Here is a 23,059-nt window from a genome sequence, read left to right on the forward strand (position 1 = left end):
GAGATGAGGCAATTCTATTTTCACTGTACTGATTTAGGAAATACTGATAGGAAAAAATAAATATCTGCTTTGGTTTCCTACCCTCTGTCAGATAAATCTTAGCTGTTCTGGGAACATTAATTAAGGTGAATGGGTGGCTGCTTTTAAGGTTGAGATATTTCCCTATCCAGTCATCTTATTTGGGGCTTCTGAGGCCGACACACCAGCACCCTCTTAATTAGTGAAGCCCGAGCATCCTACCCAGTGCCTATATATCTGCGAAGCTCTCATACCTCCTTTATGTGGAGTCCCATTCTCATCCTCTTCCAGATCGTGCTCTTCATCTGAGGGGATAAACACCAGCAGCATTAGCAATTAGTGGTCAAGTCTTATACTATTTATGCCAACGGGGGTCTTCTTTTTCAGAGCTCAACGTGCTCTTTTCAAGGCACTAATTGGTCTTTTATTAAATTGTTTTTTTTCCACATTTTTATTTATTTTTGAGAGACAGAGAGAGACAGAACACAAATCGGGGAAGGGCAGAGAGAGAGGGAGACACAGAATCCGATCCGAAGCAGGCTCCAGGCTCTGAGCTGTCAGCACAGAGCCCGATGCGGGGCTCGAACTCACAGACTGTGAGATCATGACCTGAGCCGAAGTCGGACGCCTAATTGACTGAGCCACCCAGGCGCCCCTCTTTTTTTTTAACAGTTATCTCCCATCTTAAAATTGGCCCTTCTCCTTCCCTCCTCATTTATTTATTCATAAACATTTTTAAGTGCTCACTATATGCAAAGTGCTACGGTAGGAACTGGAGATTGCTGCAGTGGGTAAGACTGGCGGGGTCCCCGTCCTGTGGCGCTTCCAATCCACTGGATTATTCAGGCACTAAATATCTCTGTCATTGAAATCTTAATCCTTTCCCTCAAGCTCTTTCTCCTCTCCTTCTAGAATTCTCTTCTAAATGTCTTGTCTCTTTGTAAGTGTAAGCATCCAGACTTACAGTGTGTGTGTGTGTGTGTGTGTGTGTGTAGCTAAGCATGTGTTTAAACCCTCCATGATTAATTAGTCCTTAACGTATCAAGTTTTGTTCAGCTGTAGCAGAACCTGGTCATGTAAGTAATTTCATGTTCCTAGTACTTGGGGCTTGTAGTTATCTTTTTACTGTTGTTATTTAGCCTGCCTTGTTCATTAGAGTGTAAGCTCCTGAGGGCAGTTGGAATGGTCTTTTAATTAATTGTTGCAGGTACACAATGGGTTCTAAGTCAGTGCTATTGTCTAACTCTGATCAAGTGTTTATAGGGTCAATGTCACCACATGATTGGCTTGTTTCTTGCCCTCATTAACCTGTTTCATCTCATACTACCTGATAACATGGGAATTGGGCCTTTAGAAAGAAGGCATGAGCATCAGAATCATATTAAGCCATTTTATACGTGGAGTAAAATGAGCAAAAATACAGTTGCTCTTCTCCTTTTCATCACCTCAACTCCCTCACACACACACACACTCTCTCTCTCTCTCTACCCCCCCCCCCGCCACACACACATACACACATGGACACACACACACACACACACACACACACACACAATGAATGGGGCATAATAAGCAACATTTTGAGGGCTGAAGACTTTGGTTTTTTTGTCCACATATACTTTCTCTCCCTGGGAGTTGGGGCACTTATCTGACTGGTTTCCCCACAGTTATGCCATTAAATGAAACTTTGGAGGAGATGGCTTGGGGACAGTTCCTTTTGTTTTATTTATTTTTTATTTATTTATTTTTTTTAACGTTTATTTATTTTTGAGACAGAGAGAGACAGAGCATGAACGGGGGAGAGGCAGAGAGAGAGGGAGACACAGAATCGGAAGCAAGCTCCAGGCTCTGAGCCATCAGCCCAGAGCCCGACGCGGGGCTCGAACTCACGGACCGTGAGATTGTGACCTGAGCTGAAGTCGGACGCTCAACCGACTGAGCCACCCAGGCGCCCCCCTTTTGTTTTAAATATAAGTTTTACAGAGCAATTTGAATTCTGGTATGTCAGAGTGGGGGAAGTAAATTCTAAGCTCATGAGTAAGAAGAAACAGCACAAAAGTATATGAGAGCACTATAGAACATTAAAGAAGTAACTGATTTCGCACACAAGATGGATGATACGGTTTCCATGCAAAAATAAAAATTAAGGGATCGGTATTCTGGAGAAATGAGTCATATGTCACCAAGATTAAAAAAAATACCAGGGTCGCCTGTGTGGCTCAGTCGGTTAAGCGTCCGACTTCGGCTCAGGTCATGATCTCACAGTCTGTGAGTTCGAGCCCCGCGTCGGGCTCTGTGCTGACAGCTCAGAGCCTGGAGCCTGCTTCGGATTCTGTGTCTCCCTCTCTCTCTGCTCCTCCCCTGCTCATGCTCTGTCTCTCTCTGTCTCAAAAATAAATAAAAACATTAAAAAATTTTAAAAAAATACCATACACATAACCTATATTTGCCTTAAAAGATTCCGTGGGGAAAGATCCGTGGGGAAAGAACTCAGCTCCTCTTACCTTCACATATGGCTTCACAGCAGAGAATTTCCTACTTCCCACCTGTAGTGCTCCCCGTCCCTCCCCCATCTCCCCAGGAGGGATAAAGATGTGAGATAATGGAGGAGTGAAATCAAATATCGGAAATAGACCATGCTGAAATAAATCACGTTAAACATCATTCTTTGCACATTGTCTTCCTATCACTTGCCTACTTCCTTCCTTCCTCTGCTATGATGCTTTTCCTTTTTGACATGGGACCAATTTCACAGGATTGAAAACGCTAGAAGAAGAGTTGGTGCGGCATCCGTTCTTGAGATACCCAATGATTTGGACAGGGAGCATCTCTTCTGCTGATAACCAAACAACTCAATCACAAAGACCAATAATTTGCTGTGCTTAGGCACTTTTGCAGGGAGGGTTTATTCTACCTCTGCTGTCTGTGCACAGATGTCTCTTCCTCCCAATTCTAATCAATGTAAATTGGGTCAGATCTCCGCTGTGAATTACAAATTGGATCCGAAGTTGGAGGGTCACCGTGCCTGTGACTCCACCTCCTTCCCACCACCATTAGATGGGAAGCTACACCAAAGATCTTTCCTAAATAAATCAGACTTTATTGTAAAACTCGGCCACTGACGAGACATAACCTCATTAGCATTGATTTTAAAATAAATTATTGAAAGTGGCTTGCCTGCTCTTTGCATTTGTAAAATAGGAGAATGTAAATGTATTTGCAATGATAAAAATGAAAACTAAACTTGATTCCTTTATCCTTTCAGGCAACAGCACTTAATCTAGTCATGATATAAAAATGGGAAAAATAAAAATCTGTTCTACGCAGTTCAATTCCAGACCAGATACTCTGATTTCCATTGCGCCTGTGGAGTCACCTAGAAAGAAAGCAGAACGCTGGCCATAGATCTTGTATATCATTCGCCACCATTACTAAGCTCTTCAGTGATGGATGGGGATGGGGAAGCTGTAATCCCCACATCTGTTCTATCTAACGTTGACCTTCCCGGGTGGCTGAGAGTGGGCTCAAGTCAAGAAGGCTAGCTACCGATGTGAGAGGCTGGGTGCTGTGCCTTTGAAAGTGTGAGTATGGAGGTATCATCAACATAGTGGAGGCAAATGCTCTCTCTATAGCTGGTTGTGAAAGGCAGAACCTCTCAGCACCTTCCCAGCTGCAGGGGGGCGGGGGCGGGGGACAGCACAATACAAACAGAGAGGCATACACTTTACCTCTGGTCCTTCGACCAAATCAAACTGGCATCCTTCAAACGCCAACGCTGAGAAAACTGGTTTCATGGCAACAGAAAGAAATGTCTCTTTGCTCACAAAAGAGGGTGGGTTAAACAGCTAGATTTCTCATTTTTTTTTTCCATCTGTAAAATGAACCTGTCATTTTAAAGAGATTCTTTTGAAAAAAAATTTTCTTTAGGCTAAAGAGCTTGTTGAACTTCTTTATGAGAATATTAGTAGGCATTTTAGTATTACATCTACTGGAATACATCTTCATTTAAGAGAGAATTAAAATTTATGTGCTAGCTCAACTTTAAACAGTAATAGATTATAATGGTCCTTGCTCCTAACAGGGCATATGGGACCCCAACCTTACATAGGTTTTAAACAATTAACCTCTGAAGATTACTGTCCACTTATTACGCTAAATGCTCTACTTGATTCCCAAATATCTCATTCCAACTGGGAAAACAGTTGAGGAAGATTCTGTTAGTTGTGTGAACATGTAAGAGAACCATGGGGCATCACAAATGAGCATCAGTATCCAGAGAGTTGATTTCAATCAACAGTCTTGGCACAGTGTCAGGGACACTAATGAGAGGCTGAAAAGAACAGGACACTGACTCCACCGTGGAGGTGCAGAGAGGGGCTGGCTTCCCATGACACCTGGCTCCTTTCTGAAGCACTGCTGTGACACCGGCTTAACTGAGAATAACATTAAAAAAATGACTAGATCAGAAAGAGGGAAACCACTTCCCCCAAACAAAGCAAGGTGACAGAAGCTTAAAAAATGCCAAGTGTATCAATGTGCAACCAGATGTCAAGGTGCTCTGGTGACAGACGCAAGAGAAATGCAGATAGACTCAGGGTATAAAGAGAACGTGCAGGAAAGTGGAAATAGAAACCACTCCATGGCATGCACAGATATGCTATAAATCTGTGGGTGTTATAGCACCTCTTCAGACAATGCGGAAAAAATGAGCAAGATGCTAATAACACACTTAATCCTCTGTTGTATAGTTGGTAATCTAAACTGTTACTTGAAAATATTTGCATCCTATCTCTGTGGTATGGGTCTTGATGTACAAGATATTAAATCCAATTTGCGCTAACAGCAGCAAGTGGAATGCGCTGAATTTAATTCCACCAATAATAATTGAGCACCTACTAATTGGAGGAGAAAGACCTGAATATAGATCACCGTGGTAAAGGCTAAGACGGCGCTCAATTCCTGTTGAGTATCTGGGGGGGGGGGGTCGCTAAGGAGACATGTTTTAAGCAGAATGCGTAGGGGGGCTTCATAGGGTGAACTCAGGGAAGATATTCCAGGTGAAAAACAAAACCAAACCAAAAAGTCGGCATGATTCTGGTGCTGGTCATGGTCATGATCATGGTCATGTTCTGGTTTTGGTGCTGGTCAAAGAGCCCTTGTGGCTAGGGCCCAGTGTACATAGGAGTGAGAGAGAACCCGGCCAGGAAGCTTAGGCCTGATGATGGCATTGATGCTTTGATGGAGTGTTGCTTTTCTTTGAAATTGAAAAATCTCTTCTTCATAAACTTTGTGGTTTATTTATTTATTAAAACAATTGTTTTCATTTTTATTTATTTATTTATTTGACGGGGGGGGGGGAGGGACAGAGAGAGAGGGAGTCACAGAATCTGAAGCAGGCTCCAGGCTCTGAGCTGTCAGCACAGGGCCCAATGTGGGGCTTGAACTCATGAACCATGAGATCATGACCTGAGCTGAAGTTGGATGCTTAACATACTGAGCCACCCAGGTACCCTGGTTTTCTTTTTTTAAATGTTTATTAATTTATTTTGAGAAAAAGAGTGTGTAAGCAGGGGAGAGGCAGAGACAGAGAGGGAGGGGGAGAGAGAGGGAGACAGAGAGAGAGAGAGAGAGAAATAGAGAGAGAGAGAGAATTCCAGGCAGGCTCTGCACTTTCAGTGCAGAGCCCGATGCAGGGCTCAATCCCACAAACTATGAGATCATGACCTGAGCCAAAATCAAGAGCCAGATGCTCAACCAACTGAGCCACCCAGACACCCCTAAACTTTGTGTTTTTGGTGTCTGTTTCTTTTCTTTTCCTTTTCTTTTCTCTTCTCTTCTTTTCTTTTCTTTTCTTTTTTCTTTTTTCTTTCCTTAGACCCACTATCACCATTCCCTCTTCCTGTGGGTCTGGACAACAGTACAGGGGGAAAAAGAATTTCACAGAATGCTTGTTTTCATTTGACTTAAATTAAAAAAAAAAACACCAGTTATATGCTTTATTATAAAGCAATCTGGTTTCTGGTTCTGTAATAACCCTCCCGGGCAGTGTGGGCAGCATCGGAATGCACACAGAAATTCCTAGGGAGAACTCTATGTCTCTCTTCCCGTTTGCTCTCCTGAAAGCTCTCTGGAGAACAGAGCCAGATTCTGTTGTCACTGCAGCTGCTGTAAGGCCCCAGTTAAAGCTGTACAGTGGTCTCTGGCGTCTTGCTGGATCCCAGCTTTGAGGCCCCAGACAAAGTGAAACCTGATAAAAGTTGTCCTTTTATGGAATATTGAATCACAAAACTGGGCCTGTGCTAGCCTGTAAAATAATTGCAGGGAGGGGTGAGAGACGGCTCAGAAAAGCCTCCTGTCTCCCACACATCGCTTTAAAAGCATTTCTTTGTGGCGGGTCCCTACAGTTTAATTTACTGCAAATGAGATCTTAAAAATCAAGGGCCCCCATATGCTCAACACGGATGTTCAGAAATCCCACTGGATACCAACCTTGAAACCATATTACCCAGGACTAACATTTTTGTGGTCTTGGCCGAAAACCTCGAGTGCTCTGGTTTTCCCTCATGGGAAGGACGGTGCCAGCCACGTAGCAAATGCTAATTATCCCATGATCAATGTGATGTCGCACATTTAATTTGATGACCCATACATTATTCTGATTAGGAAAAAACATTTTTGTATTGACTTGGTATGTGTGATAAGCACTTTTCTCTCTACTAGGAAGCTCACTGAAATTATATTCTGGGAAGGAGACCTCACTTCCATGGTCTTCCCATAGAGACAAGGAGGCTTCTGTAGGCCCCAGCCCAAAGGGGAAGGAGGGGCAGAACCACCAATGCTAAGTATCTTCCACAAAGCACATTTACCTGTTATAATGAGACGAATGTTAGGAGCCCAAGTCATTTGACTTCGGATGGGTATGCAGTGTTAGCACAGCCCAACGTTCCCGCTGGCCGTCCCTCCACCCAGCACCTGTCCTTGCAGTAAAAACGGGCCTGAGCAGAAGGTGCAGTCCACACGCCATCTGCTCAGGATTTTCAATTTCACCTGCTTCGTACGTATAGCTGAAAATGTCCAACTGGACTGTCTCAGGTTTGGTTGGCGGGGGTGTGGAACTAGCCATTCCTCAATTTTTCAAGGAGGTAACACTTCTTACTTACACACCACCAAATTACTAGTAGCCAGCCTTTACTGAGTACTCACAGTATGCCAGGGCTCGGTTCTAAGTGCTTTATACACTACAGTTCCAGGCTTCTCACAGCCTTTCTCTGTGATAGGTACTATTGTTATCCCCATTGTACAGGTGGGAAAATCACACACAGAGAGGGCTAATAACTTGCTCAAGGTCTTACATAGCTAGCAGGTGGCTGAGCAGGTGCATTCTGACTTAGAGCCAGCACTTTTACCTGCAGTATCTTGCTGTCTCTCACCTGCCGCTGCTTGGTAGATCTCGTGAGATGGAGCAGTGGGTAGGTAACGCCAGGCCCCCTCATTTTCCCTTTCACTTCCTCCAGGACTGGTAGTGCGGCACTTGTATAAGGAACAGAAACTTCAGAGGCAACAAGCTGAGTGTGTGGATGGGAGGCTGGGTGATGGACACTTGGGGCTCAAATATTCATATCACCATTCAATGCCAATACAGCCCACCTCCAGCGCTGTCTCTAAAGGCTGTGATGGATAGAGGCTTTCAGGAGAGAACCTGTTGGCTGGGTACAGCACCGTCCTTTGGAAACTTACAAAAGCAAGTAAGTTGCTCTGGCTCTCTGCAGTGTGGTTTCCTCACGTTCAAGGGACGGTTGTGGTGAGCAGAGGCTATGGCTTTCCTGGAGAAAGCAGACCAGTTGCCATGCTCTTGGAGCCCACCCCAACATCTGACCTGGCGTGAATTTTGGAGGAATGCCCTGGGACCCTCGGCAGTGCCGTGATGGCCACAGGCCGGAGTTAAGGAGGCAGGGGAAGAACGGTCTTTAAGAAGCCAATCACACACTCATCGATCCATCGTCTGGAGTAAGGTGATGGTCTCAAACTCATCTCGTTTCCTGAGGCTCCTTCTCTTTCCTCTCCTTTGCTCTGAGCATCAGCCCCCTCCTCTCTGGCCTCTTTGAGAACTAAACGTAGTACATGAAAAGGCCCTTGTTTGCTTCCCACAAGGCTGAGTGGTTCAGTGAGGTTTTCCCAGAGCACTCTTCCACAGCTGTGACCCAAAGCGGAGTGTCACCCAGCTATTTCCCCCAGCCTGGACGGGAGTGGGTAGGCTATGAGCTCCCTAAGAAGATTCTGGCCAACTTGGGGAGTACATCTCCTTTTAGGGAGTGTTGTGAATTAGATCCATTTCTGCACCCTGCTGTTGCAATGGAGCAGCCTGTGAAAGGGAAGATTCTCAGAGGAGCTGTGTTTTAATGTAGCAATTTGATTCAATTTTCCACTCTATAAAATTACCCATCACTGCTCGTTGCTTTCTAACAGACACCTTCACTCTTAATTTAACAATCCTATCGAATTCTGCCAGGGAAATTGGAAAAATTTATCACCTGTGAAATTTTATTTTCCTTTGGTTGTATCTGTTTTTGTAAAACTTCATTAACGACAATGACTTGCTGAGGAAATTATCATTTTTTTTTTTTTTTAACTTCAGACACAAGAAATGGCTCGACCTCAACCAAGATATCATTTGCATAATAAAACACAACAAAAAGGCAGGGGAAGTCGGGGCTGGCAGAGGCTGGAAGTGTGAGGAGGAGAAGCAGGCCCTCCCAGGTGGGTGGGGAGGTGGGTGAGGTCCCCAGCAGGAAGGAGCCTCGCAGCCACAGCCTTGCTCCTTGACTCAGGAAGCAATGACGTGGCTCCCCACACCCAACCCCCGCCCCCCAGGGAAAAGGCGAATGCAGTGCTGACAGGATTGGACCCTCTTCTCAGGAAGCCTTGAAATGCCAGTTGCTTACTGACCGTGCTTTTTAGCAACCAGCCCTGTCTTCAGGGGCCCGAGTGTTAGATTCACCTTAGTTCCTAAGTTCATCTGGGATCGAGGTTTCACTTGCTATAAATTTAGGCTTAACTTGAATTTCTCAGCAGAGCACTGAACTCCTGGCAAATTTCCACAGGAGCGATCTTTCTGAATGGACTTGAAGATTCAGCGTTCCTGTGGTCTAACTACCTCACAATTAAAAGGCTCAGGCTTCGGTTTTCCACAGTCTGACCCCCACTGTGCTCTGCGCTGTTCAACAGCTGCTGCCGTTCCCACAAGAAGTGGCTAGGAGGAAGCAGTGATGACTATACGTTTTTTGAGATGCCAGCTATCACGCCTTTGGAAGAAAAGAAATCTGTACCTGGGCTTGCTGTAATGGTGGGCAGAGGAAACAGGTTTATGTGTAAGAGATGCGATCTGACTTGTGGTGTGTCTGAACTAGGTCCTCCTGTGTTGTGCTCCGTCAGGGTCTTCTCAGGTTACGCAGAAGGTTTGTCAGCACTGATCTATGTCCCTTCAGGCTTCTGATATCCCCTTCATCATTTTGAGACGACTTTACCTTACTCTCACATTTACACAGACAAGAAGTTGAGACTAGAGAGTTTTGATGACCCAGCTCAAGATCCAGAGCAAGCCAACGGAGGCCAACGTGAGCATTCTTGACTCTTTAACCTCGTTGCCGTGTGTGATAAGCTACTTCACATGGCAATGGTGAAAGACACTCCCTGATCACTTCATCCTGCTCCCAGAGCTAGGGAGAGCCTCTGGACTGGGGATCATGGAGGTGCCACTGAAGCTTCCTTGTACTCTTTTCTTCAGAGATTTGGCTTCCTCGGGAGGTTTCAAACTTATATTCTTCCACCAGGTCAAGAATTTCTAAAACTAATGGAAGATAACCAGAAGATAAAATTTCTCACCTGGTAAGACTTCATAAATATCTTCTTCCTCCTCCTTTGTGGGCTCTTTTAGCCCCACACTCCCAGGCAAGATGACGGGTCTGCACTGGGAACTGGAATTCGGGGAGTCAAGGCCATCAATATCGTCATACATCTCTTCTTCTTCCTCCTTTTCCTCCTCCTCTTCATATGGAATGGTTAAGGAGCTCAGATCTGCCAGGGCAGAGATGATAATGAATCAAGACGGGGAGAAAAATAAAAGAATAAGGCAGGGAAGGAAAGAGGGAGGGAGGGAGGGAGGAGGAGGAGGAGGAGGAGGAGGGATGAGAATAAAATATGTCAAAGGAAAATGAAACACCAGGTTAAGTGCTGTTATTTCTAATGTGGGCCTCGGTGGCAGGAAATCTACAGAAAAGGCCAGACTAGCACCGTGTCAGGTTTAAACCGTCAACATAAATCCTTCCTTGCAATAAAACTTGATCAGGATAAAGCAGCTCTGAAAAGTAGGAGTGTGTGACTGAGTGCATGAGGCGAAGGGAAGAAAATAGGCCAGAAGAGGAAATGCCAGTGTGCTGCACACTGTTTGCCAAGTAGAAAACTGGAAGGGTGAGTGATGGCCTGTGCTTCTCCAGGGGGCACAGAGCTGTGGGGACTATGGCAGCTTCCACAGGGTAGCTGGGCTGCCAGAAGCTCATCTCCTCCATGATCTCACTGCGGAGTGTCAGACAAGTTTGTTTATGAAGAGGAAAAACCGGAAAAAGTGGAAGAAAGGGAGAAAGTGAGATACAGAAAAATGTAACAGTAATGCAAGACCAAATAGAATGGCTGAGCTGTGTTGGTTACCATGCCCTTTTGCAACCGCACAGTCTGGCTGACCTCAAAGTAGGTCATCGCACAGAGGATGTTGAGCCATTGCGGCACTGGGGAGCACAGGGCAGGAGAAGGAGATTGGTTTTTTATTTTAATGGGGAACTGGGAAGGTTCGTGCTCTGATGTCTAGGACAGAATGCTCTCTGAAACCCTGCTGAGGGGCCTCTGCAGGATGGGCGAGTGCCGTCAGGGTACTCTGGGGAAGGAAAGGATGGAGAGACATCTAACGTTCATTTCAAAACACTATAAAGCTGTTTGGCTTGATTAGGCATTTAATAAAGATTTTGCAACAATTTTCATCTGAATTCTGGTGCCACCTCATTTGAGGAAGGGATCAAAGACACATTTGTGGCTTAAACCATATGTTATTATTTTGTTTGTTTTAAAATAAAATGGAATGAATAATTTCTTCAATGTGGGATTCTGAAAGTACCACAGGGTACAGCTCAATAAAGCTGCTTTGAGTTTTATTGAGGCTTACACACTTAGGGGTATATTACACGCATAAATCCAAGGCACCTAGATGAGAGTGTACCCTGTAGTCTCGCCATCAATGTTCATGTTTGCCTAGTTCCAGTCTATTATACGTGACGCTCTTGGTAGATGCAATAGTTTGTTTTTGTGATAGCAAAGGCATAAACCGAGTAAAATAGGCAATTCTTGTAATTAAAGCTCTGGTGCTTCCTTCTTTTTCTCCACAATAAAATCTCACAGCAGAATAAAAAACAGAGACGAAAAGGCTCGGTGTTTTTGGGTTGATGTGCTCCTCCTTAGGTCTTGGCCCATGTATAAAGTTGGTGTTTCTGCCTTTCTGCAGCGGCAGGGTCTTGCCATGATGGCGTATCGTGGGTTATCTGATGCCAAGCCACAGACTCAAGTCGGCTACCTCTACCTGTCAGGCCACTCCGGACTAGACTTCCAGGGCCACTGGCACCGCTGTGCCTGCAGGTCGGCCAGCAGAGGGCACTCTAAGAGTGGTCATTTAACATCTTCAGGCAGGAGGACTTCCCATCCCAAAGCAAGGAACGTTTTACTGTGGTTTGGGAAAGAACAATTTGCTTCTAATGTCCAATGGCCATGAAGGCCACTTCGATGAGAATAGATTTCTACTTCTTACTAAGTTTAAAACGAGAAGACTTGGGACCTAAATTGCGTCTAGGCAACTTTATGTTTGATATCACAACTTTCCTTTCCAGAATATAAGGGGTTAGAAGACACCTAATTGAGCTAAGCTGGTTTTCAAAATCTCCTTGTCTAGTGGGTACGGATATTACAGAGGTCATCTCCACGTTGATTCATACTTGAATCAACTTGAATCAACTCCACGTTGATTCATTACTTTCTGATTCATACGTGGTACTATTTGTTGTTATAACATAAGGCTGGTAGAAGGGAGAACAAGCAGATAAGAAGTACAGATTGAAGGCTGTGGATTATATTTATGCAATATAACTTCAACTGCAAATCCACTTAAGTATTGTTTCTGTAGTAATGATACTTACCCTTTAACAAGAAACTTATTTGATCCACCCAGTCTCTGGCCTCAGCTGGATTAGCAGCTGTAAACTAAAGAAAAATTAGTGAATTAATTTATGACCTTCATGAATTCATAAAATTTCCATGAATCCCATAGGGAAGTTCAAAAAGGAGAGCCTTGTGAGTTAAGTTGCGGAGTCAAGTTGAAAGCTCAAGAATCTCTGCTTAACTATTTAGAAAAAAGACCAAAATCTTACTCAGAGTGATATTTCCCTTCAGCAATTCTGTATACCCAATGTGGACTACTATTTGAGTCCGGACATTCATGTTCATGTGCATTCATTCGATTATCCATGCATTCATCAGACATTACTTTCAGAAACGTTTACAGGAAGAAAAGAAAAAGCAAACCAAAATTCCTGACTGCAAAGAACAATGCATCGGTTAGGGAGACAATATACACACTTGTGATGGGAACACTACAAAGAATGTTCATCTGGTAACAGGTAGATGCTGAGAGAGCAAAGGAGCACTTACTGTCACCTGGAGTAAGCCAGAGAAGCTTGTTGAAGTAATACTGTTTTGGTTGGATTTTACTTATTTATTTATTTTAATGTTTTTTTTTTATGTTTATTTATTTTTGAGAGAGACAGAGAATGGATGGGGGAGGGGCAGAGAGAGAGGGAGACACAGAATCCGAAGCAGTCTCCAGGCTCCGAGCTGTCAGCACAGAGCCTGATGTGGGGCTCAAGCTCGTGAATTGGGAGATCATGACCTGAGCAGAAGTCGGACGCTCAACCGACTGAGCCACTCAGGTGCCCCTGTTTTGGTTGGATTTTAAAAGAGTTGGCAGAAACTGCCTGCTGGAGGGAACCATGTGCAGAGGATTAGGAATGAGTCCATTGTGTATGGGGGAAGGAAGGCAGATCAGCTTGACTGGAGGACAGCGACAGGTGATGCCGGAGTGCTGCAGGTCAGGGATGAGTTGATGAGAGGGGCTCTGAGTACTAGGAGTTCAACCTAAAATGCAGGCAATAGGAAACCACCGTAAATTCTAGCAAAAGGAGCAGGAGATTCTTTCGATAGTTGTGGGTAGGAGGGGTTTGAACAGGGAGGAATGGGAGACAGAAGACCAGCTAGAAGGCTATTTAACTAGTCCTCTGGGGGAGGTGATGAGGATGGCCATTGTGATGGCTGTGGGAATAAGTAAGAAGGCAAAGATCCAAAAGATACTGTAGAGAAAGAATCCACAGACCATGGTAATGACTTGGGTTCAATGGGCCAAAGAAAAGAAGTAAACAAACTCTACATTCTGATTCACAAAACCAGCCAGTCAAGCAGCAAGCCTTAGTAATTTTTTATTTTAAATGAATCAACTTGAAGTGACTGTTCCTGAAAAACATTTTTATCATCTGGCCATTAGGGTAAGACAAAGATATGCGCTGTGTAAGAAACCTAGATTCCTGCTTAATACTTATTAATAGACATTGTCATTCTTGATTTCTTAAAAACTCATTTCCATAAAAAATATCTAAGGAAATTGATTTAGACTTGTCATATAAATTTTTATCTGGAGGAGGCACCATCAATACTGAATAATAAAAATAACTTAGAAACATACCAAGTATATTCATCTATTACGTACATATCTATAAAGGATTCTCTAGCAAAGTTTAGTGTTAAGATAAAAAATTTGCGGGGGTGGGGGGCGCCTGCGTGGCTCAGTCAGTTAAGCGTCAGACTTTGGCTCAGGTCATGATCTCGCAGTCTGTGAGTTTGAGCCCCGCGTCGGGCTCTGTGCTGACAGCTCAGAGCCTGGAGCCTGCTTGGGATTCTGTGTCTCCCTCTCTCTCTGCCTCTCCCCCACTCGTGCTCTGTCTCTCTCTGTCTCTCAAAAATAAATAAACATTAAATAAATAAATAAAATTTTGAAATTGCATATTGAAGACCTAGGTTGTTTTATCAAAACGGGAGTTAAGATACTGTAGAAACATAAAACGATGGGTACTGAGAGCCATCTGAAGAGTCAAAGGCTTACTCAAGTGAGTGATATTAACCTTAATATTAACCTTAGCATAGCTTTTCTCGTTTTCCATAAGTTAGCTAAAGAATGGTTTTAGTGGGGTGCCTGGGTGGCTCAGTTGGTTAAGCGGCCGACTTCAGCTCAGGTCATGATCTCGCGGTCCGTGAGTTTGAGCCCCTCATCGGGCTCTGTGCTGACCGCTCGGAGCCTGGAGCCTGCTTCGGATTCTGTGTCTCCCTCTCTCTGACCCTCCCCTGTTCATGCTCTGTCTCTCTCTGTCTCAAAAATAAAGGTTAAAAAAAATTGTTTCAGTAAAATCGTGATAAGATAAAAATTACTAACAACCAGGAAATGATATTTGTACACATACACACACATGTAAAAATATATTTTTGGTGAAAATCATGACATTCCGTTATTCAGAGCTTTTTATTCCTTTAGTTAAATCCACTACTTATTATATTACCTACTATATCATATCAAATATATAAAAATGAACGCAGTGAAGAATCAGCCTTTCCCACCCCAGAGCAGATCCTCTAGTCCCTCCAGTTATCACTGTTACTACTCACTAATCATTGTCACCAACATCTCAGAAATCCTTCCAGAGATACGCAGTGTGTCTACACACAGGAAGATTATTTTGGATAGCGAGATGAATATGGGAAAATAACTTATTTTTCACTCTACAGTCCGATTTTTCTTTTTCTGGATGTCATGGAAGGAAGCGAAGATAATCAGGGAACGAGTAAAGAGAATGGGAATTAAAGCGGTGAAGTTAGAGATGATGAATGAGGAACTGGGTTGTGTGCTGCAACAGACAAGACTCTCACCTATGGAGTGAGACCAGGAAGGGGAGGGGTGAGGAGGTGGAAGCCAACCAAAGGCGGTATCTAGGATGAGAGTGACCACACAGAGCAGGAGGGAGGGCACCACATGGCACAGGTGAAGACATGTCAAGAAAGAAGGTCTTGGTAAGAAGTGAGCAGGTAATGAAGAAAGGATGGAACGCAGCATAGCACCCCCAGCTCGCACACAAACGTGGAGCGAAACTACAAAGCAGTGAGGACCAACCGTCTCCTCGGCTCATCCTACCTCATAGCTGCGCCTGTCCTGGGAGGTCAGTTCAAAGCAGGATTCTTTCTTGGAATCTTTTCGCAGGTGCGGGGCCATCCGGACACTGTAGTCCTTAATGAGAAAGGTCCCTTTGGGCTGCTTGCCTGCAAGACAGGAAAACCCCCTGTGTCCCTAGAGAAGATGCGACCAAGGGAAGGCGTCCTCTCTGGTATGTAAGCTAAAAGCACAGCAACAGCTGTTCCGTCCCCGAGGAGCCACGATAGTCAAGGAAAGGTCATTAAGGAGGCTCAGGAAGGGGCTACTATGACAGTGAGGCAGAGATCACTGCCAAGCTGGGGAAATGCAACATGAAAGGTTATTTTGCCAGAAGAGGACAACGGAGATGGAGAATTTATTAGAATGTTAAGAGATCTATAACAACAGAAAGGAGGAATTATTACAGCAGGGAGAGTGTGGCTGTAAACGTGAGGCTCTTGAAGGCTATTACAGAACCCTGCAGCGTTATTTCTATCAGGGCCAGCAGAGCTGACATTTGAGGGGAAGGGCCAGCAGCTCGGGGGCATTATAAGTTCCCGGGGTCCCCTCCTATGCCTTGTGTGGTATTTGGGCTAGACCGCTCTCTACCTCCTGCTGGTCCGGAGGGAATTCATGCGAGAGGGAGAATAATTAAAACTCAGTATTTTGTCCCCCTTCCCAGAAGTCAGATTGGGAAGTGGCATTGGGTGATGCGGAAGGAAGGAAAGGACCCTAAGGGAGGGAAAGGAGAGACCACCCTGGCTGTCACTCTCTTTCTAAAACATAAAATACTAGGAACGGGAAAAGACGGGGTGGTTCCCAATGATTTTGTGCCCTCCTGGTGTAGTTCAGGCAGAACATACAGAGGAGTGGAACCACAGTGCCTGGGTGATGATTTGTGTCCCGTTATCATGTGGAATGAATTGCTGAAGACATGCTTTTTGAGGCTGATGGTGATAAGGTGGCAGTGGGATGACAATATTAGGAAAAGAAAAGAAAAGAAAAGAAAAAGACTCCATCCTTACCTGGTCGAGCTAAAGGAAATACACACAAACACTCACTATGTCCTAAGAAAATGTCTTGGGCACAATAAGAAGTAACTGGCGAGAAGGGAGCCATGCAACAGTGCTTTCTGACACGGGAATCTTTTTTGTTAAAGTATCTCTCCTTGTTCTAACTGGCCACTAAAATGTTTTGTTGTTTCTTTGGTCACCAGGTTTTATTTCAGCCTGACGGCAAAATGGTCCATAAAAATCTCCAAGTCTCTCCCTCTCCCGCTCTCTCACCTTGAGTATAGAGGATTCGGAATGAATGAACGTGACACCTGGTTTTATATCCAGATATGCCAACCACTTATTTAAATGCAGCTGGCATGAAGAAGAGTTTTACAATGATATACATGGTATATTAGTTTTAAGGTTTAAAATAAGAAAATTGCCCCTGGCGGGCTCGTATATGCCTAGGATTCAGGGAACAGATTGTGGTTGCTGGCTCGGATGGTGGTCTGGGCGTCGGAAGGATGCTGGGGGTGTGTTACTCAGGTTTTGAGCTATGCTGCTAAGATCGCCAGGTAGGGCTTCACACTTCACCCCTACGTGGGAAAGTCTCTGAGGAATATAAAAGGGCAAACCCAAGACGAAGCCAGCGATAACCTGTGGCAGGCAGAGAGGCAGCGTGAGCCGCTGGCCTTGAAGCCCAAGCACAAATCTTAAAGATGCCAGGTCACCTGGCAAAGGTGCTGTTCTTGATGCCAAAGTCACGGCAAGTCCAAAGGCAATTGGGTAGACATCTGATTATTCCCAAGACTGGATATCTAGGCATTGGGAGATGCCTCGCCCTGGGAAAGAAGGAAGAGAAGAGGAACGGGGAGTGACTGGAAGGAAAAGGAAGGGTGTGCTCTGAATCACTGGCCTCTGTGCCGAGGTGGCAGAGCCCAAGGAAAGTCCCCACAAGACCTGATGCTTTGCAGGAGGGTATCCCCTCTTTGCAAGTTTGTGTTCACTGACAGTGATCATTTTTAGGCTTTGTTTAGTCGTCGCTGTCTCCGGTTTATGCTTATATCCTCTGTTTCTTCTCGTGAACTTAGTGACTGTGCTAAGCACGGATGGGAGGCCTTCTCGGGAGAGCGTATGAGTGGTGTGCTTGATTGACTCAGTGGTGGCTCATTTAGAAGCTGCCTCTGGCCTGAGTCAACACTTCACTGCTGCTGCCATCTGGCTGGAGGGTGTCTCCTGGGCACAGCAGCCATTTGGGTCTCAACACTCCACGGCTCTAGGGATGTCCACGGGACTACTTCCCAGCATTCCACAGGATGAAGTTGAAAGCATAATCTTCGAGAGTCTGGACCCAAGGGTTCTGTTTCTGAGCCATTGGCAAGCTGTTTAAATCTTTCTCACAAGTTTTCCCCCCAGTATTTTAACTATATTATTAATATCCATAAAGAGTTTGAGATTCTTTAAAAAAAATAACAAAGTGTTCAACCTTGATAATATTGTGTTATTAGTCATAATATTTTTTTTTAACGTTTATTTATTTTTGAGACAGAGAGAGACAGAGCATGAATGGGGGAGGGTCAGAGAGAGAGGGAGACTCACAATCTGAAACAGGTTCAAGGCTCTGAGCGGTCAGCACAGAGCCCAATGCGGGGCTCGAACTCACGGACCGTGAGATCATGACCTGAGCCGAAGTCGGACGCTTAACCGACTAAGCCACCCAGGCGCCCCTATTAGTCATAATAAAAGACAACCTTTTGACATGCTGACCACACCGTCCTAGTGTTTAAAGTGAAAATAATTTCTAAATTGGCATCTGAGTTTTTGGTGACGGACAAGGTATTACTTAACAGCCTCTTTCAGTCTCCCAAGCATGTCCCTTTATGGGTGTTAGTTAAGGACTGCTATCTTGAGATCTAAGTGCTTGAGAATTTACGAAGTGCTTGCATCCAGGAGTGAGCTGCTGCTGTGCAGATGAAGAACACTTACTTTTCTCGTTAGCATAGTAGTAGAAGAGGCCTCTGCTGATGACACACCATCGTTTCTGCCATTCCGATCCAAAGAAACTATGATCTAAACGGAACAGCAGTAAGGGGACATAAATTCAGGTAACTACAACCACTGAAGAGTCCGTAAAGTCCAACAACACACAGTCCAGTGTGTTATTGTTTTATTTCCTAGGTTAATGGACTGTAAAACCCTCCCGTTCACTCCCGCAGGTTATCCCATATTGACTCAGAGTCCAGAGGGCTCGCTCCGTTAAAGGTCCAGATTCTACACGGGGTTTGCCTGTTCTGACCTCTCACAGCTGTCTCGCTATTTATCTTCCTTGATATCTTTCAGGTTCTAATCTCATCCAGTGCTTTTCAAATTCTCTATGATCCCTTTATGCGGTGCCTTTTAGCAAACCAAACTGATGCTCAGGCCATGGGCACAGGAAAGGCTTTCTTTGTACTAAAGCCAATTTGCTTTTTGAGTGCTAAACTTGGGACCCCGGGCCTAGGATGGCGGTATCTATTCTCATCCAGTGAGCGATGGGTCAAGAGGTGGGTTCCTCTGAAACTTGAAACTGGGCTGCTTCACACAGGATATAAAATGATACTCTTGGCAACGGTTTTGCTCTATGGGAGCACACGGAGAGATGAGAACAAGAGTATCATCGGCAATTCATTCAACAAGGATTTATTAAGCACCTGTTGTGTACCAGGTGAGCAAAGCAGAACCAGTTCCTATTCTGACGAAACTCACAATCTGCTGAAGATTTGGGGGCTGCTGGACTACACCAGACTTCTCTCTTGCCTTCCTTTTGGTCTCCCAGCTCCTGAGCGCAGAATTGGGCATAGAGACAGCACTTTCTACATTAGTCCTTTTTCCTCATTTCCCTTCCCTTCCTGGGCTGTTCTGAGACCTGTGGGTCTGATCAGTACCTTTGCTTTTCTTCTCCAAGTATCCTTGCTTGATGATGTTATCCAGCTCTTGAGCTCCTCTTGTGATGTCTTCCACTCCTGAAAGGAACAACGGCAAAAATGCTTTGTTGAAACCTGGCAGAGTTTTCATTTATTTAGGCCACTTTAGATAATCTACATTAATGAAGAGGGTGCAGAAGGGCAATTGCTTAAGCACAGCACAAAATAAGATAATTTTTATATGATTGGGGAAAAAGCGTAAATTTTCTTTCTTCCTCATTATATCTAATGCTAAAATCACTTACAATGATCTAAACATACATTAGTTTGTGCAAGGGGAGGTAGCCTAAATATGTACTGATTGGCAAGAAAAGGACTCCAGAGAATTAAGAATTTGCAGTGGAGATAAGCTCCAAATTGGATAACCACACTGAGATCATCAAAAGTCAAATGAATAGCTACCAGCAGAGAGACGCTTTAGTGAGTGATAGAGTTCACCATAGACGCAGCCACCTCCGTGAGAGCAATAAACACACACTCACTCTTAAAACACACACACACACACACACACACACACACACACACACACACACACACCAAAACACAAAGCCACCTAGTGAACATAAATTGTATTAAGTTTACACAAAGAAGGGCTATGCAAGCTGCACTGACAATAGCCACCAAATCCTGGTTTTGTCCAAGTATGGGAAAGAGCCTAACAATGGTAGAAGCCTTACCAAGAGAAGACTCTGGAATTGACATCAGCCTTTAATCGTATGCTGCTAACATCCTTGACTTTCAACTAGCCTTGTTAGGTACAAATTTATTGAGAAGTCAAGATCCTCATCCATCTTTCGCCACTAAGGTGTATACTTCTTTTATAGAAGAGAGGAGTAAAGGACAAAAAAAGAAGGGATTTATTCCTTAAAAAATCAAATGAAACAAGAACGCAAAAAACTCTTTAAAAAAAAATATGGGTCCATATTTCTTTTTTCTTTAAGTTTATTTATTTTTTTGGTAATCTCTACACCCAATGTGGGGCTCGAACTCATGGCCCCAAGATCAAGAGTTGCATGCTCTTCCGACTGAGCCAGCCAGGTGCCCCCAAGTCCATATTTCTTAATTAGGAGAAATAAGGAAAGTGGGCTGGCAGGATCCTAATGTTTATTGTTTTTAGTCTCCAAAACCAAAGCTCCTTTGGTTTCCCTTAAAAGATTTAGAAAGCAAAACAAAATACAAACCAACTGAAGGGACAACCACATAGGAATCAACTGGGTCACCTATACAATATCTTGAGACTTTTGGGTGAAGTAATTTTTTTTTTTTCAATTACACGATTGTTTTTTGAAATTTTCAATAACTAACATTTATTCAGTGGTGGCTATGAGCTGGCAGTTTACTTCTTGCTTAAAATATTTCTTGTTTAAAAATATGGGGCGCCTGGGTGGCGCAGTCGGTTAAGCATCCGACTTCAGCCAGGTCACGATCTCACGGTCCGTGAGTTCGAGCCTCGCGTCAGGCTCTGGGCTGATGGCTCAGAGCCTGGAGCCTGTTTCCGATTCTGTGTCTCCCTCTCTCTCTGCCCCTCCCCCGTTCATGCTATGTCTCTCTCTGTCCCAAAAAAAAAAAAAAAAAAAAAAAAAAAAACGTTGAAAAGAAAAGAAAAAAAAAATAAAAATAACTTAAGAATTTTTTTATTTTAGAGAGAGAGAGAGAGCACGAGCATGTGTGTGAGCAGAGGAGGGACAGAGGGAGGGAGAGAGAGAGAGAGAGAGAGAGAGAGAGAGAGAGAGAGAGAATATCTCCAGCAGGCTCCACACTCAATGTGGAGCCTGACGTGGGACTCGATCTCATGACCCTGGGGTTATGACCTGAGCCGAAATCAAGAGTTGGACACTCAACCGACTGAGCCATCCAGGCGCCCCTAAAAATAACATTTTAAGACAATTTAAAATGCAACTAAGATTACCTTTTGCTTCTAAGTTGTTTTGAACTTAGTTTTAAACAGAGATCTGAAGGGCTTTTCTTTTTTAGTGTGTCTAAGTGCCTGATTCTTTCTATTTGTCCTTATTGTCAACTTCCTTGTTCATGGACTATTTTCATTGGTGTGCTCTACGGTTAGCGAACTCTGTGGCTGCTATAAATCCTCCCAGATGGGTCTCAGGGTGCACACGTGAGATGAAGAGCAGCAGAGGGAAGTTCATTTGTCTAGGACCCTTTCATTTCTCCCACCCTTCTGAAAATTCTAATACCTCTCTGGAAATGCTCTCCAAGAAAATAGAAACTGATCTTATGGAGGGTGGAGTGGCTGGGTTGAGGGCCTGATATGGTTGAGAAGGTCCTTTGCAGGAGAGCCTATCCTCTCTGCAGCACTATCAAAAATTGTTCTTAGAGGCCTAAAAATTAAATGAAAGACACGGGAGATGAGAAAAACAGGATCCCCTAAGCTTGGAGTTTCTATTTCTTCCTGCAGTTTTTTTTTCTTTTCTTTTTCTTGTTTTAAGGTCTTGTTAAACTTAGAGACACAGATTCTAGTTAGAGATGCCGAGAGTCTGAATCATAAAAGACATGTTAAACGTTCTATTAGAATTCAAACCTCCTTTTTTAATGCAAATCTAAATGCCATTTTATGGAACATCTATAATTATGAAAATGGGAAGACATTGCCTCGTGTGCGGGGAGAGTCTGTGAGTATGAATATTACATTAATGTGCCCACACCAGCTCACTGATCCTGCTGGCAGGAGCATAAAAAATGCTTGAGTGAAACTTTTATTTAGATGTTAAGACTCCAGGCCCCAGCGGGGTGACAGAGACAGTCCCTGCGAGTTGCCATCAGAAAGAGAGCTTGAATTGAATTACCCAGGGGGGAAGGAAGTAGTGATGAGCACTGCTTCGCTTATTTAATTTCATTTACTTTCAGTACATTATCAGCATGAGGCTTTTCTCTCCCCACCAACCGAAACCCAAGAATGCCACCACCAAGAAAACAAAGACATAATGCTGCAGAGACGTTTGAACCTCGAGTCACTAATTCTAGGAAACTAGGGTCACTACCATCACCGCCTTCTCTCCGAAAAGAGTCACACTCAGTTTGCTGAAACTGGGCAAAAAGGGAGCTGCTGACTTTTCTCTCTTGGTCATTCACCAACAGATTCTGAAGAGCTAGAGATATGGTATTTTATGTGCTGGGTTTTTGCAAGATGTGTTATGTTGCTTTCTTATTAGAGGGAATCTGTACTAAGGAACTCTCTTCCCTGGTTTCCCTTATGGGCAGTGGAAAAAATGGGATGAAGCGAAGGTGAAGTTTGAAATGGCTATGGAAAACAATTAGGAAATCAAATCAAAGCAATCTCTATTCTAGCGATTGTCTATTGTGTGCAAGGCACTGTGTGGGGAGTCTAATGACAGAATTGTTCTCAGTGTAAGTTGACACTGAGCTCAATTTCATTAGCTCCATGATCTATCAGATAAATCCAGACAATCAAGATGGGAAGCCACTGTGGCAATCAAGCTGTCTCCTACTTCGGTGTCAGCTCAGTGTCCTAATGATCAAGAACCAGTGATCTTGAGGACGCACCACGTTGGCCATGGTCCCGGGGTGATGAAGTAGGAGGAGCCTTGTATGCCTGAATCCACACCTACTGGCAAATGAACAGGTCTGCAGAGCTACTTAATGTCTAATAGGAAGCATGTAAATGCTTTGTAGGATGATAATAAAAACAGGAAGAAGCCACAAATAATTGCACGGGTTGCTATTTTAAGGCCAAAACATTTATATGTAAGTATACAATTTTTAAAAATAATCGAGCCTTTTTGTCC

The 23,059-nt window shown here is 44.1% G+C and overlaps 1 protein-coding gene across 3 annotated transcripts in view; it reads right to left on the reverse strand.

The window, feature by feature from the left end:
* SKAP1 (src kinase associated phosphoprotein 1) overlaps window positions 1-23,059 on the reverse strand; it is a 281,157-nt gene that overhangs the window by 30,764 nt on the left and 227,334 nt on the right. For all 3 annotated transcript variants that reach the window (XM_058705574.1, XM_058705572.1, XM_058705573.1), the window contains exons 5-10: window positions 19,260-19,337; window positions 18,322-18,405; window positions 15,344-15,468; window positions 12,252-12,315; window positions 9,901-10,092; window positions 273-323 (exon numbers count right to left, since the gene is read on the reverse strand). In XM_058705574.1, coding sequence (XP_058561557.1) covers window positions 273-323; window positions 9,901-10,092; window positions 12,252-12,315; window positions 15,344-15,468; window positions 18,322-18,405; window positions 19,260-19,337 — 594 coding nt within the window. The remainder of the gene's footprint in view (window positions 1-272; window positions 324-9,900; window positions 10,093-12,251; window positions 12,316-15,343; window positions 15,469-18,321; window positions 18,406-19,259; window positions 19,338-23,059) is intronic.

The sequence above is a fragment of the Neofelis nebulosa genome, chromosome 16 (genome assembly GCF_028018385.1).
Source record: "Neofelis nebulosa isolate mNeoNeb1 chromosome 16, mNeoNeb1.pri, whole genome shotgun sequence".
In the NCBI taxonomy this organism is placed as follows: domain Eukaryota; kingdom Metazoa; phylum Chordata; class Mammalia; order Carnivora; family Felidae; genus Neofelis; species Neofelis nebulosa.